The sequence below is a fragment of the Eptesicus fuscus genome, chromosome 4 (assembly GCF_027574615.1).
Source record: "Eptesicus fuscus isolate TK198812 chromosome 4, DD_ASM_mEF_20220401, whole genome shotgun sequence".
Classification (NCBI taxonomy): domain Eukaryota; kingdom Metazoa; phylum Chordata; class Mammalia; order Chiroptera; family Vespertilionidae; genus Eptesicus; species Eptesicus fuscus.
Window position 1 is genome coordinate 100,484,210 of NC_072476.1, and position 12,872 is coordinate 100,497,081.

Consider the following 12,872-nt stretch of genomic DNA (forward strand, 5'->3'; position numbering starts at 1 on the left):
GTTTCGCAATGGTATCCGGGCAACCGGGACGCGCGCGCGGGGGGGGGTCCCTCCCCCTAGCGCCGCGCACGCGCACACGCCTCGAGCCGAGGGTGGGTTGTCCCCAGGGCGCTTCCGGGAGGCAATGCGCGTGCGCAGTCTGACTGGCCTCCTGGTGTCCTGGTCCCTTAACCTTTACGACTAACCTAGTTTAGAGGGAGCTGACCGGTTCACTTAGAAAAGGACCTTTTGATCGCTTTGCCCCTGCCGACTGTGAAAGGCGAATTCACAAAGGCCACCGCCCCTTCTCCTTGCTCTGGCCACGTGAAGTTTAGGGCCCGGGTGACTGGGGTCCTCCCACGTTGGAAACGGTTCATGTCGAGAGGGCTGATCCGTCGGTGCTGGCAGCACGTGCCTCCCTGAAGGAATCTGGCCCCCGCCTCCATCAACTTCCTCGTGCATCCAAGCGGTTCCCCTTAGTGAACTCATTCTTCAGATCCCAGTTTAAAAGCTACTTAGAATTTAGACGGGAGGGAGTTTCTGTTTAACTTGTTTCTTAATTAAGGTAGGATGGCTGAGCCAATCTGAGTGTAAGAGAAAATGAGCCACTTCTTCTGATACAATAGCTTTAGGTGGAAGGGGAGAAGCAACTTCCCCTCTGGTGGGTGCTGGCCAGGGCAGCCTGCGAGGGATGAGCCAGGTTTAGGGGTATCCTGGCTGGCGGCTGCAGCGGCCCCTAGCACCCATGCTGAATGAAAGAAGCCGGAGACCCACGTCCACACAGGAAGGCTCACCTCTAGAGAGGACGATGGAGAGCTAGAATGAGCTATGTCCAGGTGGGGCCAGGCACAGGCCCTTTCCCTCCCTAAAGGCGCAAAGCCCCAACCTTGATTCCTCTGCACACGTTTTCAAATGAACAGCCTTCTCAAAAACTGAAAATAGTCACTAATGTTGATGATGATATGGGAAATCAAGGAATCTCATACACCGATGAAAGAGGGGTGTTAATTAGTACATTTTGGGGGAAATTTGGTACTTTAAAATGTTGATGATTTAGCAATCTTACTTTGAGAAATTTATCCTACAGAAATTCTAGCCAAAGTATATAAGGTAATATGGACAAAAATGTTTACGACAGCATATAATAAAATGGGGTAACTAGTTCAGAAAAGTTAAACCGTAGTCTTGCCCACAGGATCGTATACAATAATCAGAATTTTTAAATGCGGTGGCCGACATATAAAGGTGTTTGTGAAATATAAAGTGGAAGAAAGCAGCACCCTGTAGAGCAGGCTGTGGAGCATGTCACCTGCACTGTGACAGAGGGGTCTGGAGTAAGCTGACGTGGTTACCTCTGGAGCACCGCACAGGGCTTTCAGGTTTCATTTTAACCTTATTACATTATTTTGACTCTGACTTATATATTTCCTCAACAATACTGAATGCTAAATACGTCCCAAGGACTGTTCTGGAACACAATAGTAATCCCCAAATAGTTGTTTTTCAAAATCTATGGAGCTTACATCCATGTGAAGGAAAACATACAAGTATAATAGGTAAACCCGATAGTAGGTTAATAAATATGAAAGAGAAAAATATAGCAGAAGAGACAGGAATGCCCCAGTAGCTGCAATTTTAGATAAGCCTCACTAAAGAAATGAGGATGGGGAGAGCCTGGACCAAGATCAGTAAGGTACAGCAAACAGGAAGTGCAAAGGCCCTGAGGTTTGACCTGTTCTAGAACAAAAGGCTGGGGCAATCAACAGGGTGGGATGGGTCAGGGAGGGTGTGGACTTGTGAAAAGTTCTGTTCTGGTTAATTCTATCTTTTCAGCGAAATAAGAATACAAGTCATAAAAAAAAATTTTTTTTAAATCTGGACTAGAAAAAAATAAAGTATGAAAAATTTGCTGATGTTCTATCAAATTATATATGGCAAACAACTTTTAAGAAACTACCATTTGAGTTTTGTTTGGTAGTAATATTATCAAAAATAATATTAGCATTATTTGAAAAAACTAATAAAATCTTTCCAATAAAAGAATAAAAGTCAGCAGCCAAAAAATGAGAAAATAGGAGAAAGTGGCACTTAGAGGGGAAAAGGCATGAAGTGGTCCACTAGAGAGCCAATATTAACATATTATTACTTTTTGAAATAAACTGCAAGAATTTGAAGTGTGCAATTTGACATATTTTGACATATGTAGACCTGTCAGACCAGGTTCCTTCACGATAGTAAATCACCCCCATTTCTTCATGCCCCTTTAAAATCCTTCCCTCTTCACCACCTCCACTGATCTGCTTCCTATAGATAGGTTACTTTGGTTCTCTAGACTTTTATATAAACAAAAGTATACATTTTTGGTCTACTTTCACTTAGCATATTTTGAGATTTGTACATGTTGTGTATATCAATAGTTAATTGCTTTTCATTGTATTGATAATAATTTACCCATTCACTTGCTGATGGGCATATGGATTGTTTCCAGCTTCAGGCTATTACAAATAAAAGTACTATAAACACTCATGTGCAATTCTTCATATGGATTTACACTTTTCTCGGCAAATAATTAGGAGTGGTGAGTACATATTTTAACCGTTTAAGAAATGCCCAACTCTTTCCCCAAGTAGTTGCACCATTTTACTTTCCCTCTAGCAGAGTATGGGAGTCCCAGTTTCTCTACATCCTCACCAACCCATGATACCCTCAGTATTTTCAATTTTAGCCTTTCTAACAGATATGGTGGGATCACATTTTGTTTTTAATATGCATTTTCCCAATGACTAATGATGTTCAACAGGTTTGCATGTGTTCATTTGCCATCTGTATACCACTTTAGTCTTTTTAAATATTTGCCCATTTTTAAATCAACAAGGTTTTCTTACTATAGCATTTTTTGACTTATCTGAATGCATGTTTTTTAATTTAAACTTTTTTATAATATATTTTTATTGGTTTCAGAGAGGGAAAGAGAAACATCAATGATGAGAATCATTGATCAGCTGCCTTGCCTCCTGCAAGCCCCTGCCTGGGGATTGAGCCCACAACCCAGGCATGTGCCCTTGACCAGAATCGAACCTGGAACCCTTCAGTCCGCAGGCAGACACTCTGTCCACTGAGCCAAACCAGCTAGGGCTGAATGCATGTACTTTATCAGAAATGTTTGGCAATTTTTTTCTGCCACCCCATGGCTTGTCTTTTTGTTCTCCAAACAGTATACTTCAAAGGACAGGTATTTTCCATTTTGATCAAGTCCAAGTCATCAAATTTTTCTTCTATGGGTTGTGCTTTTGGGGTTGTATCAAAATCTGTGATTAACCCCAGGTTGAACATTTTTCCTTTGTTTTCTTCCAGAAGTTATAGTTTGGAAGTTATAGTTTGGAGTTTTATACTTAGGGCTATAATTCATTTTGAGTTAACTTTCTCATATGTTGAGATAAAGATCTATTTTTAATTTTGCATCTGGATGTCCAATTATTCCAGCACTGTTTGTTCAACTTTTGTACCTTTGACAACAATCAGCTGTCCATATACATATGGGTTTATTTCTATACTGACTCTATTCTGCTCCATCAGACCAATGGATTCATGCAGCCAGCAGAAGGGGTTCATCCATTTGGGCAAAAAACAAAGAAGTGAATGAATGGGCTTCCTGGCATAAACCTTTTTGTTCTACAGAAGTTACTGAGCAAGCAAGCAGCAGAAAGACACAACACTGTTACCTATGTAAAATAAAATTTCAAGATGATTAAATAATGTAAAGTGCCAAAAGGGACCCCACCCAGGTTACTGGCTCTTGACATATGGTTTTAGTGAAGTGTGGGACTGAGTGGAAGTAAACTGCAGGAGGTTGACAGGAATTGTGAGGGTGTGGGGGAAGGGTGCCTATATATACCAAACTAAGAACATACCTAGGTCATCAGACTCCTCCCAGGTAGACCCTTTATCTGTTCCTTGTGGCATCTTATGCATATCTCTAATAGAATCTTTTGCTCCTTTTTCTGTTCTTTTCCACTCTAACTGAACTTCTTGCAGACAGACCCAATGCCTCATTCAACTATAGTGTTGAGTACAGTGCAAGGAAACAAAACAGACACCAGAAATACATGTGTACGTGGGGGCTGGGGCTAGGAGGGGAGGTTACCTTCTCAGATCCTTAATCTACTTGTGGTTTGGGTTCTATGTTTGCATCAAGAGAGGCTGCAAACTGCAGGGTGGGGGGAAGGGGAGGTTAATGGCCACTTCTGAGATTCACCATGCAATTTCCTTTGCTGTAAAAAATCAACTTTACAGAATTAAAATTCAACTTTACCACCACTGCATTTAAAATTAAAATGCACTTGATTAAAAAAATCATAGGGGGGATAAATGGTAGCGGACAGAGACTTGACTTGGGGTGAACACACAATAGGGTACAGATTATGTGCTGTAGAATTGTGCACCTGAAACCTGTGTAATTTTGTTAGCCAGTGTCACTCCCAATAAATTTAATTAAAAGAGAAAAAAACATGGGGAAAAACTGAACCTAGAAACAAAAATTAGAAACAAAAAGATCTCTTCATACAGCACAGTGAGGAGGGAAAAAACCTCATGGAACCCTTTCCTTTTTCTCTGAGACTTACGGTCAATTACATAAAATGGGTTTGATTGGTTTTAATCTATCCAAGCAGCTACCTAAAATAGGCAACCTGGTGCAGCTCTGATGTTCAGACCTTGTAGCTGAGGCAAAGAGGTGGGTGGCACAGACAAGGGCCTTTCTTTGCTCTTCCTGGTGGAGAGAGTCTATTACAGTGAGGGAGAGAGGAGAGGAGGGGTGTGTCCTCTGCCACTATCATTTTAAATTTATACTTAGAACAGAGGGGCTATCATCACATGTAACGAATTATTTTACTTTCATAATTATGTTAAATGTACCTGGATTATCAACTTATGCTAATAACACACACTTCTGTAACTCTCAAGCAATCTTGAAATAAAGCAAAAACCAACAAGGAAAAAAAATACTCGACTACAACTAACGTTCACTTTATTCAATCTTGTTCTCTCAACTCAGAAGACAACAAATGACCACATAAAAAAGGGGAACATTTCAGAATATATACATAAAATTGGTCTGGGTATCTAAGATGTTTGCTTTAATAGAAAATTGGTATCCCAAATAACAAAGTGTTCTACTTAGCTTCTATAGTAGTCATGCCCAGGCTTTATAGTCACTACATATTCATTGAAGGTACTATATTACTTCCATGACTAAAAAATGAGGCACTCATAAGACAGATAGAAATGAAAAGATATATACTGTCTATCTTCATGCTGTATTAATGGTTTTATTTGAAAGTAGCCCTTGCTCATCCTGGCTGTTTAAAAAAATAAAAAAAGACATAGGGCAGTAAATGGGGTGAAGGGAAAACATCTGCTTGAGGGAGCAAATTAAGTAAAAAGATCCAAGACAGCTCCAACATGTCAGAGAATCTCCACAAATGAGGCTTCAATAATACTTTAGTGGTAAGGCATTTCACTTTTGTCTTTTTTTAAATTGTGACTCTTTAGATACCATTCTAAAGGAGTATTTTAAACACAATAATTTTATAATGTAAAAAACTTATCACGGTAAATAGAAAGCTTAAAATAATCCTGAACATGAGAATAAGAAGCTAACTTGTAACATCTGTGCCAGTGTTCTATACTGGCACTAGTGTGTGTGTGTGTGTGTGTGTGTGTGTGTGTGTGTGTGTGTGTGTGTGTGTGTGTGTGTGTGTGTGTGTAAACGCAATACAATGTAGAAATGTCCAGTGCTGCTTTGCATTGTTTTAAAAAGTCATCAATTCATCCTAAATTCAAGAATTAGACTTTAATGACAGCATTTTGCCAATACAGATATTACATATCTAAGATCAAATCATTTGAGAAAAATTTATTTTCTATTACTTGAATAAGGGAAAGGGGAAAAAACACCAAGGCAAGAATCCATAGTAATAACAGTTATATTAAATGTTGAAATAAAAACTACTTTTGTTTACATCTGGAATTGAGATGTCTAATCTCTACTGTTTTCTCCAAAAAACTAACAGGAAAAGATCACCTAAAAACATTTAGCTTTTTTAAAGCTTGCCATACACAAACTTCTCATTGGCATTTTTCTTCAGTTTTCATCTCAACTTTTAGTACTTAGTATTAAGTTTAAAAATCAAACATAATTTGCTAATAATGAACAACTGCACACCTGATACTATGGCCATTTGGTAACTGGTCATGTAAAACTAACCCTAAATGTTGATTTGTCTTCAACTTCTAAATAGTAAAAATAAAGCAAAAAAGTTTTCTCTCCTAATTAACTTTCTTGAAGACTGTTTAAACCCAATGTAAAATGAAGTAAAACTACACTATTATTAAAAATAAATTCTACATGAAGGGCAGCAATACTAGCACTTTCTGAACTAGTTATTTTAAATATTTGTAAGACAACTGGCTAAGAAAATCTTGATGCTATCCATGTAAATAGTAACCAGCAGATGCGTTCCTTAGGAAAGTATTCATCTGTTTGAAAACAGGACAAAGCACAACTGGAAAATTGGGGGAAATCATTACAGAAGACAAGTTATTGCAAGTGAAATGGAGGGCAGCTTTTTGGCCATTCATATATATATATATAGATATTACAAAATATCTAATAAGATTTATTTAAAATGTTGTAGAATAACAATTTTTAATCTTTTGCGGTATCTGCCTATATCTTCCTGGTAAAACGGATAAATATGTTCTAATGACTTTATGTCAACATCTACAAATTCTCTGAAAATTTCAAAATAAACTTAAATTAATATAATCAAGTTATATGCCAAATTTGATAGTTTCTCTATTTGTATGGACATATACCATGACAGGTGGCAATATGTTTTAAAATGCTCATTTTTTACAGTAGAACTAAATTTCTAAGTGAAGGCAGGGCTCGCAAAGACCTTATTTTAAATACAAGAGAAAGGCCTACTGCAAAGTGCTAAAAAGTATAACACTGAATCCTATGGTAAGCTTTATATATATACTGATGTTTTAAAATATAGAGTTAAGTAATTGCTTACCACTTTGGGAAAAATTGTTTAATTCTAAAACCAGAACATTTGCTTTTTATTTTGGTAGTTTATGTGGCTTTCATATTTAAAAAATCTTCAGATTTGAGTTATGGGCTTTAATACTATATGGAAATTCTTACATGGTTTCTGAAGACCTATGCTGTTCATTTTCTCTGAGAACTTTTAGGTTATCATTCAAAAACAAACACTACCCTTAAGCCATGACCATTAAATACTTGGATCATGTGCCTAACTTTTATTTCTCTAAACTTCTACTTGCAGCTTTGTTATAAGGGAAAAACCAAGTTTATGTGTTCAGTTCTCTGAGATTTTACAGCACATTTCCAATGAGATACATTCTGCACTCCTCTATTAAACTGCCAACTCAACCAGATTCCTTCTGGACAAATAAAATCAATTTGATTTTGTTTGTAGTTTTATTCTGTAAATAAAAATTTTAGAAACCCTGGGATTTATTCATGGGAAACTAGGAGAAATGTACTCCCTAATCCTCACCCAATGATGCACTAACTAGCAGGACTATGTTCTAACCAGTCTTTCCTAATGCTGTCGATTTCAGACCACACACCATGTCTACATTTAAGGAACACCTCAGTCTGTCCCAACTCCAGTAAGATGCAGTGTCATTGGTGACAATATTCTGTAAGACTTATGATCTTGCATAACTACTGGCTACTGCTACCTAAACGGAAAAAAAGATAGCTGTGTGGGAAAAGGAGGATGAGGAGACTAATGAAAATCTTCTTTTGGACTTTTTTCCCCCTCTAAGTATAGGCATGCCCCTAACAAGCACAAAAACCCAACTCCCAATGCTAATCACTAGGAATATTAAATTATCAAAATTAAAAATAATTTCCTCAACTAGCACAAGATACTATACAATATTACAAACACAGACACATGAAAAAAAACCAGGCAGTAGAAAATGTACAACAGCTTTGGTGTTATACAAAATAACTTCCAAAAACGATTGACAGTGAAGCACAAAGTTCATGTTTTCTTACCACAGACACTCCACTGCTGATTTCTGTTTCCTTTACGTTCTTGGTAAGGTTTCAACAGCCATGACAGACAGAATAGAATGTACAGTTCACTTAATAAGAACTGCTAGGAACACCATGACATTGTGCTCCAGAGACGTCATTAGTAAGTCTCACCTCTGCACTGTGGCTCTGTGGCACGTTTCCTGTCAAGATCACAGCAGGTCCAAAATAAAGTGACAACTAGATTTAATAAATTAATATACATTTGTTTAAAGATGTACAATGCACATTCTGTTTAATCCAAGGTTTTAGGGTATCCAGGAACTTCTATTTACACATATACAGATCTCAGACAGCAGTGATGTCAGAAGATGCAGGAAGGCAGCAACTTAACCTGCTGCTCTCTCCAAATGCTGAGAACGCAAGTCAAATATATTTAACTTAAAAAAAATGCTGAGAGATCACTGGAGAAAATCTCCAAAGAGAGAAGTCCACAGAAAAGGACACGTAAAGGCAAGGGGAAGGTCAAGGTAGTTGAGACAACCACTTTATTCTTGGGACGACTGTGGAGGTGGTGAAGATGTGCCTTGTTTGCCAGATTTCCGTTCATAGTTCACAAGGCGTTGGCCCACAAGGTACCTAGGATGTAAAAACAAGGTAGTTACTCTCTTATATGATCTCACATATTGAAACATACTTCCAAAAAGCAGTCAGTGATCCATTTCTAAAAATGAAAAATCAGATCACTTCACTCCTGCTTTCACGGTTAGGTAGGTAGAAGGGAAGTCTAGAATGAACACCTGCCAAAGGCACAAAGGCAGGCAGGCAACTTATAGTGAGGGGCAGAAGACCTTCCCATCAGTCTTCCTATAGCAAAGACCTGAGCGGCACAGGTCAGAGGCCTCAGTGTGGACAACGGGGCACGTGCCCCAGTCTGTAGGTTAGGGCTTCTCGTGAACTCATACACTCAGAGGCCCGAGGAGGGTAAGGCAGAAGAAACTTACGCAGGGATTTATCTGTATGGACCGTATTTTATGAAGCAGCTTAGTGGGCAGATCTGAAGAAACAGACTTGAAATACAACAGTCAGAAAGCTTGGTAGGGAGGACTTACCCTAACCTGTTTAGTAGAACCTGAACAGCTCTAGCTCTAGAGAAAAGGAGATATCAAAGGACAATGATTTCAATGATATCAAATGGGAGATAGAGAAGTGACAGAAGGTAGGGGGGTATGGTCCAAGAGCAGAATATGGAAGTTTTCCTAATTCATATGACATGTTGACAGGGAGGTTATGGCCAAGAGTGCAGGACAGCAGACACAGGGAAAGAAGTAACTGTGGGTGAAATGACAAGGCTGGAGGTCCTCCACCAGAACACTACAGCCCATGACATCAGCCGGGGTTGCTAAAAAGCAAGCAGTGATTTGCCTCACTAAACTTGAGGAAATGACCTCGAGCTTAACCCCTGGAAGCCTGTGAGTGACAAAACTGAATGGCAACAAGCTAGAGGGGCAGGATACAAGTGTGCAAGTACCATACCATTTGGAAGCATCGATGGCAGATCAAGGAATGCCCAGTAAGACCTTGCCAAAACAAGTGAAGTGAGAAAGCAGACTCTCATCACTGAAACCTCCTCCCCCTTCTTTCATGTCTGAAAGACTTTGTACTCCAATCACCTAAAAATGCACTTGTGTTTTCCACTGTCAGTAAAGGCTTTGGAGAAGCCCTGGACACTCTAAACTTAAAAAATAATACTCTTAGGAGTCCGCAGAGTAAATAAGGTGAGCATATAATTTGCTGTCCAAACCGAGGGTTCTGTTAATGATGACATGAAAGCAGCATGTGTAAACTGGGACTCTCCCAGGCAAACCAGGACGGATAGCTATAAACTCACTTTTTTTTTGCTAGACAACATTGAAGCAGAGCAAGACTCAGCCTTCTGTGAGGACATGGAAGGTCAAATGGCTGCTATCCTTGGCTGTTCTCAATCTCTCAGTGAGGTTAGGTCACAGAGTTTTCTCAAAACAGAGGCTCGACACATTTGCAGTAACCTTGCAGCCTCCCTCAGCAGTGGTCAGAGTAAACTAATGGCCCTTGAATGCAAAAAAGGCTTAGGCAGGTACTGCAAATTCCTAACATAGATTTCTTTATATCTCAAACTATTTTATATCTTGTCAAATCAAAGCATCTGAAAACTCTGAAATGAACATTAAAAAAATCTTCCTCCTCAAATCACTTTCTTCCAGTCTTTTCATTTTTCATGTACATCAGCGATTTTCAACCTTTTTCATCTCATAGTACACATAAACTAATTACTAAAATTCTGTGGCACACCAAAAAAGATTTAATTTTTGCCGATTTGACAGAATAATAGGTTTAATTTTTATTCATTCACACCAAATGTTATTATTGTGTTGGCTGTTGTCATTTTTTTTACTTGACAATCTAAGAAAAAAGAGGTTAGTGCCCCTGACTAAATAGTCAGGTATTATATGTTTTAAAAATTCCTGCAGCACACCAGTTGAAAATCGCTGATCTACATAAATAACAACTCCATATTACTAGCTGCTCAGTACAAGTCTTTAATAATGCTCTTTCACACCCTCATGCAATCTGTTACCAAATCCTATTAATTCTACCTCAAAATACATCCAGAATCTGAGCAGTTTTCCCTTCTGTGATTCATCACATTAGACACAAACATTAACAAGTGAGAAATCTTAATGAGAGTGGCTAAATTATGGAAGTCCAGACTTACTTGTCATTTTTAATATGTTCATAAAGGCGCTTAAACTGGCGGACCTGGAATGACAAGATCCCCATCAATACCACGACCATCAGTAAGAATGGATAAATCCGCCGGTGGACCAAGTTTTGCATTTCCGCAGTAACACCTGTAAACCAAAAAAGGAGAACTCTAAGTGTATATGGAATGGCAGTGAAATAAAAATATGTCCTTTCACGAAGAAGAGGGGACTGGTCAGTGATGCTTAATTAAAACCTGTCGCATATAAAATGAAGTGAGTCAACAAGTGAGGTCAAACTGGATCACCAGGAGGAGCCTTTGAAGTAAGCCTAGGAGCTGGATTATGTTCTAAAGGCCACAGAGGGACCAAAGAAAGGATGTTCATTGAAGAGAAACAATGAGACTCATCCTTTCGAAAGCAACTGTGGCCGAAGTGTAGAAAACGAATTAGTTGTCAAAGCAGGGAAACTAGACAGGAGGCTGTTGATGTTAACGTGAGAGATGATGTGCAGCTCAATGAACCATGGGTAAGAGTGCCAGAAATGAGAGAATGAGTTTCATATTTCGGGTCAGTGGGACTTAAAGACCATTTGAGTATGGAGAGCAGAGAGCCTCAGGTAACATGAATGCCCTTCGAGGTTTCTGACTCATGCAACTTGATGAATGATAACACTAGTCAGTATGAGTAAATTCATAAGAAAAAGACTTAAAGGGGGAAACTTTGTGCTTATAATTTTGAGCAGATGCTGGGTTTAAGTTCCTGTGGGGGTTCTTCAGTACAAAACTGATCATTTCTAGTTGATGAATGTCACAAATTAGCAACACCTCTTGGGTTTTCCTTTTATGCTAAAGAACATTTTAAAATTAATTACAACATATCCTTAATTTTATAAGTATGTGATCACAGCACTTCTAGTTAGAAGACAACTTGAAGGAAAGTGTTCTTGCCTATTTTGGGGAGAGTGTAAATGTCAATACTTTCTCATCTGCCTAGAGAAAAACAAAACTGCACCAAAGGCTTTATGATCCTCTTAATCTTGCTCTGAGTAGTCAAATTAAGGAAAATTGTTTTTTGAAATCATTGTTTTAGCTGGGTTTATATATACAAATAAAGCATTTGGGGCCAGCCAACCTATGATACCAGAAGTGACAATAATGTAACAATGTCTTATAAAGGTGCTCTCTCGCCGAGCCCGCGTGGCTCAGTGGTTGAGTGTAGTAGACCTATGAACCAGAAAGTCACGATTCAATTCCTGGTCAGGGCCATATCCCCAGGTTGCAGGCTCAATCTCCAGTAGGGGGCATGCATGAGGCAGCCAATCAATGATTCTCTCTCATCATTGATGTTTCTACCTCTCTCTCCCTCTCCCTTCCTCTCTGAAATCAATAAAAATATATTTAAAATAAAATAAAAGGTGCTCTCTCAAGTTCCCCAGCCAGCATTACTCACCTAGTAAAGGAACAATGCCAGACGCGATGATATAAGGTACACACAGGGACAGCAAGAGCACAGAAATCACAGGCGCTGCCAGTTTACGAATGATATAGTAAAGATCAATGTTTCGGATGCCATTTGCATAAACCTGAAAATGGGGGGAAATATGAGAACGAGGATACAAAACAATTCCTCCAAGTTTACAGAGTAATCTCTACTGAATCCATGCCGCAGGGAGTTGAATCTACCAGTCACAAAGGATTCAAACGGATTATTTTTCCAAGGTCAAGGCAAATTCTGGAATACAAACATAAGTGTGGTACCCACAAGTTTTTAAAGAAATGCATTTACCTCTTTATACTTTGCAATTAACTCTGCTAAGATATGAAATAATAGGACACTAATCTAGAGTCATAATTACACTAGCCTTGATCTATACAATATCAGATGGCATCCAATAATATTAGTTTAAGACCATATTAAAGTAACTTTGTAATCATGTTACCATTTAAGACTGCATTCATTTTATCTGAATACTAGAGGCCGGGTGCACCAATTCGTGCACGGGTGGGGTCCCTCAGCCTGGCCAGACCAGGAGGGGAAAAGAGAGGGACTGCAGGAGGTTGGCTGGCCACAAGGAG

At 38.9% G+C, this 12,872-nt stretch overlaps 1 protein-coding gene across 1 annotated transcript in view; it reads right to left on the reverse strand.

Moving 5' to 3' along the window:
• Window positions 1-4,988: 4,988 nt before the first annotated feature.
• MARCHF6 (membrane associated ring-CH-type finger 6) overlaps window positions 4,989-12,872 on the reverse strand; it is a 66,360-nt gene continuing 58,476 nt past the window's right edge. Inside the window, exons 24-26 of the mRNA XM_054715269.1 lie at window positions 12,247-12,379; window positions 10,809-10,944; window positions 4,989-8,692 (exon numbers count right to left, since the gene is read on the reverse strand). Of these exons, the coding sequence (XP_054571244.1) occupies window positions 8,602-8,692; window positions 10,809-10,944; window positions 12,247-12,379 (360 nt within the window). The 3' untranslated portion in view covers window positions 4,989-8,601. The remainder of the gene's footprint in view (window positions 8,693-10,808; window positions 10,945-12,246; window positions 12,380-12,872) is intronic.